A 19,466-nucleotide genomic window follows, 5' to 3' on the forward strand; every position below is an offset into this window, starting at 1 on the left:
AAAAAAAAAAAAAAAAGAAAGAGCCCCAGAACTTCTCTTCAAGAGGATGGGAAAAAAATGCAGCTGAAATAATTCAAATAATTTGCATCTTGAAAGAAGAACTCTGAGCTCTCAATTATAACCTGGAAATCAGACCTGAAATTACATGTGCAAATTCACAAACTAAAGTTCCCAGACCAAAACACAAAACGACCACCACCACCAACCAATTCTGAATTTCCCTTACCCCATTCTCCTACAAACCCAATAATGTGTTGCAACATGAACAAGAGAATTATACGATTTAATTTGTAAGTGACCTTAGAAATTGTTGGATCTTCTAATTCAGTGGTTTTTAAAACTATGAAATTCAATGCTTACTCATTATATGAAATATATTGTAATTCGCAATCTGGAAAATTCAGAACATATTAAAAACCTTGAAGATATACTCTGTGTTTATAAAAGAGTTAAATTTTATCAGATAATTGTAATTTTTTCCCCCATTACATGGTCTGGTAAGATAGTCAACATTTGCATAGGAGTGCGAGACAGTTCTTTGTCACTCTGCCAACCAGAAGCACCCCACAAATTTCTAAAGATGTAAGGGTGTTACTGCCCCCATTGAAAATCCTGAATGAGTCCTAGGAAACAACCATGAAGCAACCATGGCTCAAACCTGTTACGTGGAAAGTCCAAGCCACCAGGCTAGGCAGGACACTAGGAGGACACTGGAGACCAAAGAGAAAACATCTTCCTCCACTTCTGTTAAATCTTGATGTGACCGATCCTGGGGTGATGCCCTATGAACAGTACCGATTTATGACTCTGGAGTGATGCTGTCTGCAGTGCTGAGGGCATCACTTCAAAAGTCACCCCTTGGTTAGACAGGCTCTGGAGACAGATCCTTCAGGTCAAAGAAAAAAGCACATTTCCATCTAACAATAGAAGGCTTTACTCCTAATAAATATTAGCCAAGTGCTTGTGTGACTGAAGGTTTACAGAAGTTAGAATCAAATTTCTGAAAGTCAAGGATAAAAAAACACAGTGGGATGGATACAGAACACCTACACCTCTAGTTTTCTAAGCTTATGCCAGCATCAATTTGGAATACCAGAAACCACCACGTTTGGCTCTCTATTTGAAATGCATTCAATGAATTGTGATTTGGTTCTATATTCTTAGCTTTAAAACCGATATAGTAACGATACCTCAAGCACAACTTTGCTACTTTCTGCCAAACCGCTGCTCAAATAATTGATTGTTTTCTTAGTCTATGCCCTTTATACCTCAAGGATGTCCTTCTTGTGTTCTTTCAGTTTATCAGAATGATATACTCCACCTTGATTTTTTTTTAAGATTTGAATTTTATGTAATCTCTACACCCAATGAGGGGCTTGAACTCGCAATCCCAAGATCAAGAGTCACATGCTCTACCGACTGAGTCAGCCAGGTGCCCTTATACTACCTTGATTTTTCTTTTGTTTTGTTTCTTTATTTGGTTTTGCCTTGCTACTAAGAAGGTCAGAAATACGTCCATGCTCAAGTTCAATGACTGTTTCACTGCAGGTTCCTGCTAGAATGATCTCCTCTTGCCACTCTGACTGCTGATATGTCTCTGACTTTATCTTAATTGTCCTCTGTGCTTTTATTGTAAGTAGCATCATATTCTTGTTAGACAGGGGATAGGGTGTAAATCACCAATCAAGTCGTGTGCTCAAGCACTTGAACAGTGTTGGCACTTGGCATGTGTTCAGTAAGTATTTGCTGGATGGGTGGATGGGTGGATGGATGGATGGATGGATGGATCCTAGAAACAAACTGAATTTCACTTTTCTATAGCCAGGAGTGAATGGCCACTGAGGGGAGGGTTAGCTCCCTCTCATCCATGAAAAGGGCACTTCCCACTGGAGGCCCACAGCCATGGATTGGATAGAGGATGAGGAGTGTTGTTAAATGATAATTGTATCCTGTATTTCTGTAAAACCCTGCCATCTGAACGAGTGAACATTTACATGTTCCAGGATTCCCCCAGTGAGTTCATTGGTCATGTCATTTCTAGCCTAGCACTGCACGACTAGAGCTAGAGGGTGGAGTACAAAAACCACCTGAAAAGAAAGCTCAGTGCACACAAATCATGTGTTTTGAGCCAAGTGCAAACCTCTTCATTTGAAAGACTTGAGGGGCGTCTGGGTGGCTCAGTCGGTTAAACGTCTGACTCTTGACTTCGACTCAGGTCATGCTCTCATGGTTGGTGAGTTCGAGCCTCACGTTGGGCTCTGTATTGACCGTGCAGAGCCTGCTTGGGATTTTCTCTCTCTCTCTCTCTCTCTCTCTCTCTCTCTCTCCCCCTCTCTCTCTCTGCCCTTTCCCCACCAAAATAAATAAACTTAAAAAATAAAGAAATAAATAAAATTTAAAGACTTGAGAATCAGACCACTGATATAGTTCTTGGTCCAATGGTATGGTTAATGATTAGAAATAAGATGAAAGAAAGAAGAACCAAGGGGCAAGTTGAGAAGAAATAGGCTCATAAGGTTGGTGACTTATTGGGCCAATTTGCGCCTCACCACTTGTCACTTGATGATACTTTATTCCACATTACTTTCCTCTTTTCCAGAAACTCAGATCCTTGGGGAACTAAGATCTACAAGTTCCATCCGTTCATCTGGAAAGTGGGGACCAAGGAGAATCGAGGCTTTGCCACAGCCATGCAGCGATTACCAGCCAGGCTGGGCCAGAGCCCAGAGTCCTTGTTGATTTGTCATTTTCCCACCATCTAGATCGGATGCCTTTTGAGAGCAGGCGCTGGCGAGAACCTTACTGAACACTAGAGGCCAAGTGTGCGCCTTTGCAGAGCTCTGCGACACCCTATTTGTCATGCAACCAGTGCATTTGGGTGAGCGATGTATTTTAACTTTGTCTCATGACAGAGGAAATGACAAATCTAGACTCCCTTGAGCCACGGGTCCTTAGCCTACAGGGCCATGAACTTGGATGGGGAAGGGATTCCACCTTTATTTATTTACCTCTAACTACAATATAGCATTTCCTTCCATTGTGAATATAGGCATCAAACCACAGAAGAACTAGCAGGACCTGTTGACTGTCACCAGTAGAAATCATAGATATTTTCATACCACAAGGCATGTTACAGATATCTCAAAATATGATTTATAATCACCACTACTTTGAAATTATAGTAGTTGTTACACTCATGACTTCATGCGTCAATGAACATATATATTCCTATATTAAAACATTTCAATATAATTGATTCCCTTTGTAATTCAATGTATTTTATTTTATGCATTTAAGTACACAGGCTTCACTAGACTACCAAAGATTAAGAAAAAAAGAATAAGAATCTCTGCTTAAAGAAAATGATTCCTGGGGCGCCTGGGTGGCTCAGTCGGTTGAGCCTCCGACTTGGGCTCAGGTCATGATCTCGCAGTTTGTGAGTTTCAAGCCCCGCATTGGGCTCTGTGCTGACAGCTCAGAGTCTGGAGCCTGCTTCGGCTTCTGTGTCTCCCTCTCTCTCTGCCCCTAACCCACTCACATTCTGTCTCTGTCTCTCTCAAAAATAAACATTAAAAAAAAACTAAAAAAAAAAAAAAAAAAAAAAAGGAAATGATCCCTTAGGGCTCTATTAACCTCTTATTCAGTGATTTGTTATGAATCATAATATAATGTGAGTTTCTGTTGAAGCCCAGCAAAAGGAGTTTAGGTTCTGAAGCATCGAAAGGAAGTCTTATTACTAAGGAAATCATGTAGATTTGATAACAAAATGGCATTTACAGAAAGTATATTGATTTGATCTACACGTTCTGCATTTCACTGATATGCATCTAGCCAGTGTTTTATCAATTCAATGCCATCTTCTTGGTTGGGGAGAGGAACAAATGGAAGGTCATGTGAGTCCAGTGTCACCAATGGTGGGAAAAGGCAGGGAGAATGTATACAGAACCTTTCAATCAGCATTAAACAGAAACGAGACCCCATGCATAAGGCAGTCCACGAAAACCATTAAAAAACAAATAATTGCTATATTGAGGTTGTGATGATGTCCCTTCACACCTCCCCAATTGATTAAGAGGTTTTTTTTTTGAGTTTTGAAGTTAATTGTAAAAATAATAGCTATGCGTTGAGCACATTGTTCTTCTAGTGTATTGTCAGTTAGGATGAGGTACATTAATCATGGACCTTTATGCCTCCAAGCATGGAGATACTGGATTCCTATTAGAACAATTAAAGTTCAGAGTGGCTCAGTCGGTTGAGCGTCTGACTTAGGCTCAGGTCATGATCTCGCAGTTCGTGTGTTCAAGCCCCACGTTGGGCTCTTTGCTGTCAGCACAGAGCCCGCTTTGGATCCTCTGACCCCTCGCTCTCTGCCCCTCCCCCATACTCTCTCTCAAAATAAATAAATAAAGTTAAAAAAAAAAAACAAAAGAACAATCCAAGTTTAGACGTTTTGGCTTTGAGAAACATGAGAAGGCCAATTTAATAAAAGTTAAATTCTTACGTTATCGCCGTGGCAGAAAGTGCAAGGGTCTGTGTGGAACACTCGGTGTTTCCGAAATAATGCCGCGGGCGAACGCAAGCCAGGAAAATGATGCCACTTTTGTTGCTGTCTTTTCTACAGGTGTTGACCTGGCTGGGCTTTTAATTACCATTACTGCTGACCTGAAAGCATTGGAGGCGAAGGTTATTTTCTAAACGTCCTTGATATTCTTCTCACCGCCTTTCGTAAGTTTCCTCCCACCGGGGCTCGCTTCCGCTTTGCAGAAATTATCTGCTTAGAGCCCTGCCTGATTTATAACAATCTCTGGCAAAACCCCAGAAAAGAGATAACACTCTTGTCTTCGACGGACCTCGGAGGCGGCAGCGGGACCCGGTGGAAAGGGTCTTCCGGAGGCCTGAGGCTCTGGGAGCCACCAGTCCAGCTGAGGGACAGCCTCTTGGGGCTTTCTTCTCCCTGAGGAGCGTGACGCAGTTAAAAAGGAGAAAAAAAAAAAAAAAAAAAAAGAAAAGAGCCACAAGCCAAAGAGTTGCCAATGACATAGGAGAGGGAGCGCTTTCAAGCCACCGAGCGGCTCCTGGAGGCTCTGAGCTCACCCACCCCCAGCCAGGGGGCTCGGTCGTGGAGCGACACTCAACACGGGTCCGCGCACGAGAGACGAGAGACGGAATGGCCGGGGAAGTCAGTCTGAATTCCCTCCAGGAACTGGAACGCGAGGTCATCCTCCAGGTCCTGTACCGAGACCAGGCGGTTCAAAACATCGAGGAGGAGAGGATCCGGTATGCTGTCCCCGCGCCGCGCGATTCCCTGGGTGCTGGGCTTTTCCTGCGCACAGCACAGCCCGATGCCACTTGGCTGGCTGCTGGCTCCCTGCTGCCCACGGGGCGTCGCGTCCGCAAGCGTCCCAGTGAGGGCTGGAGGCCAGGTGGCCCTGCCGTGTGACTGAGCTTCCCTGAGGGAGGAGGGAGGCTGCTTTTGTCATTCACTTAAAATTATGCCTTTCTGTGATAAGTGTGTTGTCTGCTGCCTGTCGCTTTGCTACTTCCTGGGAATAACTCAAAGGAAGATGTTCAGGCCTCTACTATACCTCTCAAGGGAAAGACCTCCAGGGAAGGGCCGCCTCCGTTGTGCGATCCTGCGGCAGATCTGGTGCGATCCTTCCCCGTCTTTTTCTTTGTGCGCTTTTGCTAACAAGTTGGCTTTGAGGGGAGGGGAGTGTAAAATATGAACCTGCTCAGCCAGTTCCCTGACTGATCTGCAATAGGCAGTTTCTTTCCTTGTCTGTCTTGAAGCTGCACCGGCTGTTTGGTAATAGTTAACGCTTACTAAAGCACCGTATCAAAACCGCCCACTGATAGCGGTCAAGATCCACCTTTAGAAATGGTGATGCCTTGTTTATCAATGTTTATAAAGGATATGAAGTCTAGAAAATAAGTACATGGAATAGGCTTTTTTATTTTGTTTTGTTTTTAAACTTTTTTTTAAATGTTTATTTATTCTTTTTTTAATTTAATTTTTATTTTTTTTAATGTTTTATTTATTTTTGAGACAGAGAGAGACAGAGCATGAACAGGGGAGGGGCAGAGAGAGAGAGGGAGACACAGAATCTGAAACAGGCTCCAGGCTCTGAGCTGTCAGCGCAGAGCCTGATGCGGGGCTTGAACTCACAGACCACGAGATCATGACCTGAGCCGAAGTCGGACCCTCAACCGACTGAGCCACCCAGGCGCCCCCAATGTTTATTTATTCTTGAGAGACAGAGTGTGAGTGGGGGAGGGGCAGAGAGCGAGAGAAGACACAGAATCCGAAGCAGGCTCCAGGCTCCGAGCTGTCAGCACAGAGCCCGACGTGGGGCTCGAACCCACGAACCATGAGATCATGACCTGAGCTGAAGTTGGACACTTAACTGACTGAGCCACCCAGGGTCCCCTGTTTTTAACATTAAAACAATTTTTTTTAATGTTTACTTATTTTTGAGAGAGAGAAAGAGAGACAGAGTGTGAGTGGGAGAGGGGCAGATAAAGAGGGAGACACAGAATCAAGAGCAGGCTCCAGGCTCTGGGCTGACACCACAGAGCCCAACACGGGGTTTGAACCCACGAACCGTGAAATCATAACCAGAGCCAAAGTCGGACGCTTAACTGACTGAATCACCCAGGCGCCTCTTTTAAAATTTTTTTTAATGTTTATTTATTTTTGAGAGAGAAAGAGGACGAGTGGGGGGACTAAACATTTTTTAAAGTTTATTTATTTTGAGAGAGAGAGAGACAGACAGACAGGGCAAATCCCAAGCAGGGTCTGTGCTGTTAGCTCAGAGCCCGATGTGGGGCTCAGTCTCATGAACTGTGAGATCATGACCTAAGCTGAAATCAAGAGTCACATGTTCAACCACCTGAGCCACTCAGGTGCCCTGTATTTTGTTTTGTTTTTAATGACAGAACTCCTTCAGAGTTTGCCAAGAAAAATGCACATATAAAATAAAACTTTGGGCAACCAAATGCTTGAGAAATGAGAGAAATTTGCTGGTTAACTGAAAGGTACAATGTTTTTTCTGTACTCCTCGGTTATCCCAAAGCTCTCTAAATGTACTTATACTTTCTTCCACTAAAAAATAGAATACACTGAACAAAATGGAATTGTCTTTGATGATTGGAGGTCTTTCAGTGATTTAGAAACGTCATTTTGAATATCAACAAAGTAACATGGACACCGTGGAAAGGAAGCTTTGTTCCAGAGGGACAAAGGGACATTTGCCCTGACTGTAGGGCAAATCCTGCAAGTTGAATGTAAGCTATTTCTTTGGGACTGGCTTCTCTCTTCTAAAAGTAGGTGGCAGAGACATTTCATAAAAGAGTATTCTGGTTAATGACACCTCTCTGGGGTCCAGTGTAAGGTCCCTTTGCACTTGTGCTATTGTCTAGGGGAAATAGGTATTGGGGGTGAACTGACCACCCATAAAAAAACAAAAACAAACAAACAAACAAAAACAGTAGCAAAAGCATAGCATCAGTTGAATAATTGTGTTGAATAACTTATGACAATAGCAAGTGTGTATGTTCTATCTTTATAGTTCTTTCCATGCCTTCTGTATTAAAATTGATGCCATGCTCTGTGTGTGTGTGTTTTGTTTTGTTTTGCTTTGTTTTGTTTTGTTTTCTTCTCCCACTGTTCTTGCTAACCATTATGACGCCCTTTGGGCGTGGAGGGATGAGCCTAGAACAAAGTGAGTAGCTAACTCATCTGTGCCAGGAATTTGTTATGCTTTGCCATTTGGTCTTCTCAGCATCCCTGGGAGATCACCTTTTTCTCATCTCTGTTTCACAGTTGAGAAAATCTCTGAGCCTTTTTGGAAGGTTGAGTGAGACCCCTCGCTTTCAGGGCCATGTTGTCGCCTGGGGGTGTCGGATGCCAAAGCGCCGTCTGCCTTCTCCTGCTGTGAGCGGCAGCATTGGGGCTCTTGCCGTGTAGGAGTGTGCCTCGCACCTGTCCTTCCATTCAGTCCTGTCTCATCGTTTGACTCTTTGCGTCGCAGGAAACTGAAGACGCACCTGCAGCATCTCAGGTGGAAAGGAGCAAGGAGCGTGAGCCCGGAATACAAAGAGAAGTCCTGCGCACGCTGCCAGTGCCAGCTCGGGCTTCTGCTGAACCGGGGGGCCGTGTGCAAGGGCTGCAGCCACCGCGTGTGCTCCGAGTGCCGAGTCTTCCTGCAGAGGACCCACGCCTGGAAGTGCACCGTGTGCTTTGAGGACAGGTGAGATTGCCCGGGTGTTCACTTCCTCCCGTGGACTCAGCCCTGGAGACGGTCCCAGACACACCCCCGACAGAGAGAGCTGTCCCTCCTCAAAGGTTCATAGAGTGCTTAATACAAAGCTACCTTTCTAGACTTGGAAATTTTAGTAATTTAAAAATAAATTTTATTAAATAAAAAAGATATTTTTAAATTTGCAAACGTTTGTTTGTAATGGCTGAGGATGGGCTAACCCAGGAGTTAAGATCCATTTGGATTTTGTAACTAGGTGCCTAAGTTTTCTCAGAGCTTAATTTATCTCTTTCAGAGAAAGTGGAGTGAATTTTAACCTAGGGAATATTAGAGTGATTCTGTGTAGCTTTATTTATTTATTTATTTAGTTAGTTATTTATGTATTTAAGAGGAGGGGTGCCTGGGTGGCTCAGTTGGTTAAGTGTCTAACTTCAGCTCAGGTTATGATCTTGTGGTTTATGGGTTCAAGCCCCACATCGGGCTCTGTGCTGACAATGCAGAACCTGCTTGGGATTTTCTCTCTCCCTCTCTTTCGGCCCCTCCCCAGCTTGCACTTTCTCCCTCTCTCTTAAGATAAATAAACTTAAAAAAAAGAGAGAGAGTGTGTGTGTGTGTACACGCGAGCAGGGGAGGGGCAGAGACAGAGAACTTTTTAAAAAAAAAATGTTTATTTATTTATTTTGAGAGAGAGGGAGCGAGTGCACGAGCAGGGGGAGAGGCAGAGAGAGGGAGAGAGGGAATCCCAAGCAGGCTCTGCACTATCAGTTCAGAGCCCAACATGGGGCTTGACCCCTTGAACTGTGAGATCATGACCTGAGCCAAAATCAAGAGTTGGACACTTAACTGACCAAACGACCCAGGTGCCGAGAGAGAGAGAGAAAGAGAGAGAGAGAGAGAGAGAGAGAGAGAGAGAGAGAGAAAGAGACAGAGAAAGAGAATCTTGAGCAGGCTTGATGCTCAGTGTGGAGCCTTAAGCGGACTCAATCCCGTGACCCTGGGATCATGACCTGAGCCAAAATCAAAAGTTGGATGCTCAACCAACTGAACCACTCATATGCCTCATGTTATTTTTAAAAATATCTTTTTGAGGTATAATTGACATATAACGTTATATTGATTTCAGGTGTGCAACATAATGTCTAGATATTTGTATGCATTGCACGGTGATTGGCACAGTACATCTTACTACCATCCTCCTAATCTCTGCTTCAATTCTGCATGATAACCTTGCCGGGTAGAGTATTCTTGGTTGGAAGTTTTTTTCCTTTCAGTACTTCCTTTCCCACTCTCTCCTGGCCTGCAAATTCTAATGAAAAAATCTGCTGATCATCTTATGGGGGTTCCTTGTATGTCGCAAGTTGTTTTTCTCTTGTTGCTCTTAAGATTCTCTTTTTATTTTTAACTTTTGACATTTAATTATACTGGGCTTGGTGCGATCTCTTTGGATTCGTCTTACGTGGAACTCTCTGGTATTCCTGGACCTGGCTGGCTGTTTTTCTTCCCAGGCTAGGGAACTTTTCAGCCATTATTTCTTCAAATAATTTTCTGCTCCTTTCTCTCTCTTCTCCTTCTGGACCCTGTCATGTGAATGTTAATTATTCCACTTGATGTTGTCCCATGGGGCTCTTAGGTTGTCTTCATTTTTTTTTTTTTTTTCACTTTGCTGCTGTTTGGGTGAGCTCCACTGCTGTGTCTTCCAGATTGTTGATCTGTTCTTCTGCTTCATCTGGTCTGCTGGTGAACCCCCTTAGTTATGCCTCAGCTCTGTGACTTCTGTTTGGCATGTGCTGATCTTTTCTCTCTTTGTTGATGGTCTCACCACATTCATCTGGTCTTCTCCTGAGTCTGCCCAGCATCTTTATGACCGTTACTTTGACTTCTTTATCAGACAGATTTATCTTTATCTCTGTTAAATTAAGGCCTTTTTCTGAGATTTCGTCTTCTTCTTGCATTTGGAATGTACTTCTCTGTGTCTTCATTTGGCTTGACTCTCTCTGTGTGTTTCTATACATTAGGACAAACAGCAACCTCTCCCCATCTTGAAGGAGTGGACTTGTATGGGTGATGAACCTTGTTGTTCAACCTTGCCCTAGCTCTTTCTTGTCTTCCCCAACCCTTGTGATTGCCCAAGCAGCCTGATTTATTCCTCTTTTTTCAATTTTTTAATGTTTATTTTTGAAGGAGAGAGAGACACACACACAGAGCATGAGTGAGGGAGGGACAGAGAGAGAGGGAGACACAGAATCCAAAGCAGGCTCCAGGCTCTGAGCTGTCAGCACAGAGCCCAGTGCAGAGCTCAAACTCATGAGCTGTGAGACCATGACCTGATCCAAAGTTGGATGCTTAACCGACTGAGCCCCCCACCCCCCAAATTCTCGATAGGGCTCTGTTGGTGTGCTAAGACCTGTCAGCGTTCCAAAAGGAAAGATCTGTTAGAACCTAGTTTCAGGCTGATTGGAAGCCAGATCTGTAGGCAGCAGCTTTTAAAGTATGCAAACATATCCAGTCCTGTGGGACCACAATCGTAAACTGAGCTGGCCTCTAGACCAGGAGATCTGAAGGTGCCCTTTGGGTGGAGGTTACAAAACTCAGGGCTCCAGACAAGTGTATAAGCTCCTTCTTAGGAGGTACCAGAGAGCCGTAGTGAGGCCAGGGGAGAGTGTAAGGATTGTGTCTCCCTGCATATGTTCCCTGAAACAGCTCATAACCTCCAGTTTTATGGCGAACGTGAAGTCTGTCCCTCAGGCTAAAGCTCCAGGACAAGTAAATGGATCTTTTTCACAGGGAGACTGGGGACATGCTTCAGTCTACTGTCTGTGCAGCCCTGGGGCTTGCAGCCTGCCAAGAACCGTCTTTACGATTGTTACAGTCCCGTGGTGCCCAGGAACGTGAGCTCTCTGGCTGCCAGGGCCAGGTGACCAATGGGTGTCCTCTGTGTGGGCTGTGCGCACCTGCTGGCTTTGCGGTGCAGCTGGGGAGTGCGGAGGTTGGAGCGTGCCTACTGGCTTCAGCAAGGCAGGGGGAGGACGCCGTGACCTCTCACCCCGCTGGCCTTAGCCAGGCAGTGGGACAGTGCGACGTCTGCACTACCAGGGTAGAGAGCCAGTGCAAAAATGGTGCTCGTCTCTGGAGAGGGTCCCAACTGCCCCTTGCCCCTCTGACAGGCGCTTTAATACTAGCAAGTGAACCTCCTTCACATAGAGTCTTGATGCTTTTCACACTTGCTTTGGTCCCGGGTCTCCATGGGAGTGAGACCACAAGCCCCTTTGCACATAAGCCTCATCGTTTCTCTAAGCCAGACCTTTCGGGGGCACATCTCTCTGCGGCAGGTCCCACGGGTTGGTGTTCCTGGCATGGGGCACGAACCCCTCGCTCCTCTAGGAGAAAGCCCGTGATTATAAGATCCCTCCCTGTCGTGGATCTCTGTGCCGGGGCAGGGTTTTTGTTGAGCCCGTGTCTCGGCCCTTCCGACCCACCTCAGTGTGGTCTCCTTATCCTTTGCCGTGGAGGAGCAGGTGAGCCGGCTTTCAGGGCTTCCTCAGAGGGAGGTGTTCCACGAGGCTGCAGATTTGGGGTGCCCGTGGGCGGAGGCGGGTTCTTCCCACACCACCACGTTCCCACGCAGCTCTAGATAAGGCCTTTTGGAAGGGGGCAAGCTGACTTCTATCGGATACTTGAAATGAAGAAATGCGTGATAGAGAAGTTGTGAGGTCTTTAACCATTTTTTGCCACAGAGTTGGTATTTTCAACCACCCATTTTGAACACGATAAAGAGGGTGTTTGGCTTGGGTTCCCGCTTTTCTTTCTTTTTTTTTTTAAAAAATTTTTTTTTTTTTAACGTTTAATTATTTTTGAGACAGAGAGAGACAGAGCATGAATGGGGGAGGGTCAGAGAGAGAGAGGGAAACACAGAATCTGAAACAGGCTCCAGGCTCTGAGCTGTCAGCACAGAGCCCGATGCGGGGCTCGAACTCACGGACTGTGAGATCATGACCTGAGCCGAAGTCGGACGCTTAACCGACCAAACCACCCAGGCGCCCCGGGTTCCCGCTTTTCAAAGCAAGCATGCGCTGTTCATCTATTCCTTGAAAACGCAAGAGGAGACGTTTCTGTCTGCTGGGGTCAGCGTGCACGAGGGCATCGCAGAACGCAGAGGGAGGGAGAAATGTTTGGTTGGTGTGAGTCTAGGAGAATCATCGGAGACTTTGAGATTTGAAAACAACTTCTAAAAATTGCTGCAGAAGTGCGAGGGCCCTGGACAGAGATCACGCGGTGTGCGTGCGCTGGCCGGGTTTTCTCTCCCCCTAAACTGGAAGCTTGTGTTTATTGGGCGCCTGCCATTAATCGCCTCAAACCTCCTGTCCCTTCTCGAGGCTTCATTTCAATCCCTCATCCAGAGAGAAGTGGTTTGACCAGCTTTTGCTTTGCTCCTTTACTTCTGTGGCAGCTGCCGAATCACAGACTTCAGTCAGCTGAGTCTGCACATTTTATATGTGCTCCTTGGTTTGTGGAGGCCAGTGTCCTTCAGGCTTTTCTTTTCTCCTTTTGCTAGTGCTCCCTGCTCAAGCCCTGCAGGCTTTTCTTACCTTGAGAAGGAAAGACGGAGATTTGCTGTGAGCCGGCCACACTGTGCTCACGTAGGCCCGGGCTCTAGAGAGAGTGGGAAACAATTCCAAAGAATGTCTGGAAAGGTCTTAAGATTTTCTTCCCTCGTTTCAACCAGCCATATGTATTTGAAGTCTAATGGTAAACATTGCCCGCCAAGGGATTAAATTCAGCATTTTTTTTTTTTTTTGTCTTCTAGTAGTTAGCTATAAGTTAAAAATCAAAACAAAAGGACAAGGCTGAGGCAATCTCCCGGGAAGCCGGCGGTGTTGAAATCTCTCCACCCGAGAGGGCGTCATGTCCTGGCTCTTGTAACTCTACCCGCGAAGGACACAGAGTGTGATTTCTAAAACCCTGGCTTCCTTATTTTGAAATCAGGTTGCTTTTCAAAATACCTAAGATAATTGCATTACTAGGAGTCCATTGCCCCAGGAAATTGTATGGGGAGAGAAGGAAATAATTTATAACAACACACACTTTCTCGTTTTCCTTTCTTTGCAGCCCTATGTCCTCTCTCTGGTTTTGTCACCCTGCCCTGCTATCCTATTTCAGGGCCAAAGCAGAGCCTGGTAAAACTTTAGAGTATTTGACAGTCATAACTGAGCTGGGTCCTAGAGGGGTGATTGAGCCCCATGTTTTCCTCTCCCTGGGTCACCTTCAGCTGGAGACTCAGTCCTTGGGAAGAAGTGGATCCATCATGGAACCAGGAGGAGGGAAGGAGGTTTTTTAAATCCAGAAAGAAGAAGGAGTAGGCTAGCAGTTTTAAAAAAGTAAAACCAGGGGTGCCTGGGTGGCTCAGTTGGTTAAGTGTCCGACTTTGACTCAGGTCATGATCTCATAGCTTGTGAGTTCGAGGCCCATGTCAGGCTCTGTGCTGACAGCTCGGAACCTGGAGCCTCCTTCAGATTCTGTCTTTCTCTCTCTCAAAAATAAATGAACATTAAAATAAATAAATAAATAAATAAATAAATAAATAAATAAATAAATAAAACCAACTTACAAATTGGCGCAAAAGGCCTATGGAATGTGCCTTGGGGTTCTGTGGAGGTTCCAGGAGACCTTTGAGGTTTCTGCTACAGGCAGGTTTTCTCTCCAAGAGCTGCTAAAGGTCACGAGGAGCTCAGAGGATGGAGGGCTGAGCTGGTTCGAGGGGACTTTCAGAGTATCTGTGGTTGGAGTATTTCTGGAAGAGGGTCAGTGGGAGAGAGGGAGACAGGCATCCTCAGGGAGAGAGGACAGTGTGGGAATGAGTGTCTAGCATTTCTTTACACTGCATGTTTCATTTAAACCTTAAAACACTTTTATGGGGCAGCTTCAACTATTATTCTAATTTTACAGGTGAAGAAACAGAGGCTAAGAGACATAAGAAAGTTAGCCCAAGGTCAGGGAGTCAGTTAGATGAAAACCCTGGTCTCCTGAATCCCATCCCTCCTAGATCTCTGCCCCGTCCTACCTGAAGGGAGAAAAGCCACTCAAAAGACTTTGGATCTTGGGGGCACCTGGGTGGCTCAGCCAGTTAAGTGTCTAACTGTTGATTTTGGCTCTGGTCATGATCTCACAGTTCGTGGGGTTGAGCCCTGTATCAGCACAGAGCCTGCTTGGGCTCTCTCTCTCTCTCTCTCTCTCTCAAAAATAAATAAACATTAAAAAAAAGAGAGAGAAGACCTTGGATATTGGACCATAGGAAATGGGGTGTGAACCATTGCCAAAAGAAAGCCATACCAAAGTGGACCAGCGTTCTGCAGGGCAACCCAGGGGACAGGAAGATGAAGGCCAATGATCCAAGAGAGTCTTTGCGGTGAAGGGGCTATGAAGTGATGAGGCTGGAGGCGAAAAGAACTCGGGAGTAAAAGAGAAGCAGTAAGAAAAGACCCCAGGAAACAAAGACAAGTTGGAAAGGACTTGGGAGAACAAAGTTGGTTGAAAGTTGCTTCCAGTCGTGAGGAGACGTGTATTGTCCTTAGCAGGAGCCATCCAAAGAGGCTGATTCAGGAGAAGGAAAGAAGAGAAAGAGACATAAATATCCTTGCTTCTTTGGTTGATTACCACAACCCCCCACCCTCAAGTATACAGACAGTTTCCGCGATGAAATGGCACGAGGTTAACAACCATGTTGAAATAGGTCAAGGAGACTAAGCTTTATATTTACTTGTTTGTTTTAGCTTTTGTTTTAAAAAATAAGATTGAGGTTGATGGCTTAGGTTCACACTGATTGTTTTCCCTTCAAAATTATTTACTGTGCAATAGCATCAAATTCCACGTGTCTAGAAAAAACCTGCTCATCTCCCTGAAGTAGATTGCTGAGGACTTACACGTGTTCAAGACATTTTCTCTTCAAACTGTGATCGTTTCTCTTGCTTCGTAATTGGCTGTGACCATAAACAATCATTCATTCATTCTTTAGCCTCAGAGATTTGTTGGAATGCTTTCTCGGTTTCATTAGGCACATTTGCTATTTATAAAATAACTAGAGCAGAGATTTTAGAGTTAGGGTTTCAGATGGTAGGGGGCAGTACTGTTGATTTCAGAGTATGGGCTGCTCACATTCCTGTGATGAACTATGCCTGAGGCTAACGGACAGAAACCTAAGCGTGTCCCGTTCCAAACTGATACAGACGTTGGCATTTGTTGTCACGTTCTTAGTTCTCAGGTTGGGATTTGCATTAATGCTGCAGAGCAGTAAGGGTTAAATACGATTTTGGAATTTATTAAAGGGGATTTTTGTTGTTGTCGTCCAAATACATTTTAGATTGGGATTTAGATGTAAAGATATCATTAGAGGATGACGTATTTTTTGCAACGCGTAAAATAATTGTTGTTGAAAATCAAGTGACATTTCAAGACAAGTTCTCTAACAATTGTATTTCCTGTTTAAAGTTAAACTTCCCAGAGTTTGGAAAATATAATCTTTGAACTTTCAGACTGCTACCCCCAGTGTTTTCCTAATCCCATGTTTTGATAAAATACTGAATCCCCACTTTATCCCCATCAAGGGAAATAGCCAATGTATGAGAATGGAATAATTTGCGGTCATTATTGTAAACACTTCTGCTCTTCGTGTGAGTAAAAGGTCTAACTCTACGAAATATTGAAAAGAAATTGAATGCTGGGTGTGGTATGGGAGAGCTGGAAAAGAAGGAGTTTAGTTTGATGCCAGGGTTAAAGTGACATTTCTTTGCTGCCTGTCTTCTATTTCAAGACCTGATTTTTTTTTCTAATCTCATTTTAATACTCGATCTCAGCCGAAAGGCCAAGAAGCAATTTTTCTAATCTGGTTTTGAACATTGCTGATGGAGACTATGCTCATGTGTTTCACACCAAAAAGTATACACAAGTTAAATATATTGAGTAAAATATTTCACATAGTTGTATGTTTGCACATTTTCTTTCTTTCTTAAAATTTTTTTTAATGTTTATTTCTTTTTGAGAGAGAGAGAGAGAGAGAGAGAGAGAGAGAGAGAGAGATGGAGTGCAAGTGGGGGAGGGACAGAGGAAGAGGGAGACACAGAATCTGAAGCAGGCTCCAGGCTCTGAGCTGTCAGCACAGAGCCCGATGTGGGACTGGAAACCACGAACCGTGAGATCATGACCTGAACTGAAGTCGGACGCTCAACCAACTGAGCCACCCAGGTGCCCCTGTTGCACATTTTTGAGAGATTAGCCACTGAATCTAATTTCACAAGGGAAAAGCCTTTTGTTCTTTGAAAATGAAGTGTTTTTTTCCTGTCAGTTCTGACTTACAGATGGCATCTGCTTTGGTCCTCACGACAGCATGGCTGTTTCACACGGCTTGTGTATATTGCTTTCTCTAGGAATGCGATAGATGGTAATCAGATATAGGATCATGACGTCCTTTCTAATCCATTGACCAGATGGAAGTAATGACTGTTTAATATTCTTTGAAGTCTTATGCTACTAAAACATACAGTAAAAAGGTAGACATTTATAGGACATTTTGAGAAAAATTTTATTTTGAAAAGTATTTTTTGCGTACCAAAGGGAATACCTTCACAGTAGTTTGACTATCATTCCTTTTGTCGAGGCTGAAATTTCTTCTGCGATCAGTGCTTGATTAGTCATGGCAGGCTCTTGCTTTTAAAACCTTTCTTTGAGATTAGTAAGCTTTCTGTACCATTAATTCTCTTATTCATACTTGACATTGTCACCTCACTCAGCCGAGCTGAAACTTTCCACCCGACAGGGAAGGTCAGAGCGAGGAGGCTGCCGTCCCAGCTGGCACTTTGCCTGGTAGGGAAGTGTTGCCTCAGTTAACACTCTGAGCTAGAGTTAAGGGTACTGGCAGGCGTAGGGATGCCGGGCAGGCTGGTGGGTCCTTTGAAGTCATGTCTTCATGGGAATTTCCACAACAGCCTACCCATGCCCTTAGGTCAGACCAAAGCACATTCCAACGCCAGAGAGAAGTCATGTGTGGATTTGGCGATTTTAGATGTTTCAACTCCTGTACCGTTCCATTAATGCAGATATTTAAGAATCAGTATTTTGTTGAAAGAAAGTTGCCCACGGATTTCTCGCTAATGTTAAAGCTGACCTCTGTATGAGATCTGAAACACCTTCTTCTATCTTTAGGATGCTTTGGTAATGATGGGATTCGCTTTTGTGATATCTTTGTCAGATTCAAACTTACACTTAATGTTTTTTTTAAAGAAATTAACAAAACTATTTCTTTAAAAGGGAAGAGGGGTGCCTGGGTGGTTCAGCCAATTAGTTGGGCATTGGCTCTTAATTTTGGTTCAGGTCATGATCCCAGGGTCCTGGGATCAAGCCCCACATCTGTTCTGTGCTGACCATGGAGCCTGCTTAGGATGCTCTCTCTCTCTTTGCCCTTCTCCCCCGCTTGTGTACTCTCTCCCCCTCTAAAATAAATTTAATAAACAACAAATAAACAAATGGAAAGAAATATGTCTGCCTAATTCTGCTATGTACTTTGCTACCCATATGAAGAATACTTTTATAACAACAGAAATGAAGTCATCAGATAAGAAATCAATTATTTCTTCCCCTTTGAAAATTGTAAAAACTTGCTAATAAGGCAGTGAAACTGTTAACTTGAACAGAGCCATCTTTCAATGGTTACTTTATATTTAAGGCTTCATAATCTAGGGGCAGTAAATTTATGTTGCCTTATGCTTGGGAAAGGGTGGTAGAATGCACATAACATCCTAGATAATGTATAATCTTATGTGTTAAAGGTATCTGAGTTCATTTTCAGTTCGATTTAGGAACTGCAAGTATTTAAAATTTGAATCTTATAAATGCTGATAAATCCTGGGGTGTCTGGTTGGCTCAGTTGAGCATGTGACTTAAAAAAAATTTTTTTTAATGTTTATTTATTTTTGAGAGAGAGAGAGAGAAGCAGAGAGAGAGAGAGAGAGAGAGAGAGAGGCAGAGAGAGAGGGAGACAGAATCTGAAGCAGGCTCCAGGCTCTGAGCTGTCTGTCAGCACAGACCCCGACGTGGGGCTTGAACCCACAAACCATGAGATCATGACCTGAGCTGAAGGTGGATGCTTAACCAACTGAGCCACCCAGGCACCCTGAGCATGTGACTCTTGATCTCAGGCTCGTGAGTTCAAGCCCATGTTGGGCATAAAGCCTACTTAAAATAAATGGATGAATGAATGAATGAATGAATGCTGACAGATCCTAAGAGCTAGTGTATTGTAAAGCCTTCTGCCACCTGAAATAGCAAAATGAAAATATTAATGCTGGTTTTGACAACAATCTGTAGCTTTCACATATTCAGATAATAAGCTGGTGTTCATGGCAGCATTATTCAGAATAGTCACAAGGGGGAAACAACCCAGTGTCCATCCACAGATGAAGGGATAAAAAAAAATGTGGCATAAACATGCTATGGAATATCATTCAGCTATAAAAAAGAATGAAAATTTAACACATACTAAAATGTGAATGAACCTTGCAAATATTATGCTAAGTGAAATAAGCTAGAAGGAAAAATGTATGATTCTACTCACATGCGGTATCCAGAGTAGAGACAGGAATCCACAGAGACAGAAATGTTTTATAAATTTTATTCATTTTGTCAAATATTTTGAAGTATCTATATTGTTATAAATTATTACTTTTATGTTTTATAATATCTCCCTCAGTAATTATGTTTGTCACCTGCACGGTTTTAGGATTATATTTACAATTAGTAAACTAAGTCTAAATTTTAATAGATTCAGGCACTAGTTGCCAATCTTTTGAGACCATGATTTGCCAATGGCGAGTTCTTCACTTTGATTCATTTTTCAATAAACTAAAGTGCCTCTTGAAGGATTTTTTGCCCCAGAAGAGCAAGTGGGTGGCATATTGTCTGAGTCATGGCATATTTGAGGATGATATCAGTAGCCCTCCCTCAAGCTCCTTTGAGCTACCCCTTGGATTTCTTGCTTTTGTTTTTTGTTTTGTTTTGTTTGTTTTGTTTTGTTTTGAGAGAGAGAGAGTGTTGTGCAAGTGGGAGTGGGCAGGGGCAGAGGGAGAGAGAGAGAGAGAGAGAGAGAGAGAGAGAGAAGGGGGGGGGGAGAATCTGAAGTAGGTTCCACGCTCAGCATGGAGCCATCCCACAATCCCAGCATCA

General features: G+C 43.9%; 1 protein-coding gene across 5 annotated transcripts in view; it reads left to right on the forward strand.

The window, feature by feature from the left end:
• SYTL3 (synaptotagmin like 3) overlaps positions 1-19,466 on the forward strand; it is a 97,319-nt gene that overhangs the window by 10,680 nt on the left and 67,173 nt on the right. For 3 of the 5 annotated variants that reach the window (XM_049654521.1, XM_049654518.1, XM_049654522.1), the window contains exons 2-4: positions 2,600-2,878; positions 4,622-5,277; positions 8,031-8,249. In XM_049654521.1, coding sequence (XP_049510478.1) covers positions 5,168-5,277; positions 8,031-8,249 — 329 coding nt within the window. In that variant the 5' untranslated portion in view covers positions 2,600-2,878; positions 4,622-5,167. The remainder of the gene's footprint in view (positions 1-2,599; positions 2,879-4,621; positions 5,278-8,030; positions 8,250-19,466) is intronic. The other 2 variants (XM_049654519.1, XM_049654520.1) reach the window with 1 other exon arrangement.

The sequence above is a fragment of the Panthera uncia genome (assembly GCF_023721935.1).
Source record: "Panthera uncia isolate 11264 chromosome B2 unlocalized genomic scaffold, Puncia_PCG_1.0 HiC_scaffold_24, whole genome shotgun sequence".
NCBI classification, from domain to species: domain Eukaryota; kingdom Metazoa; phylum Chordata; class Mammalia; order Carnivora; family Felidae; genus Panthera; species Panthera uncia.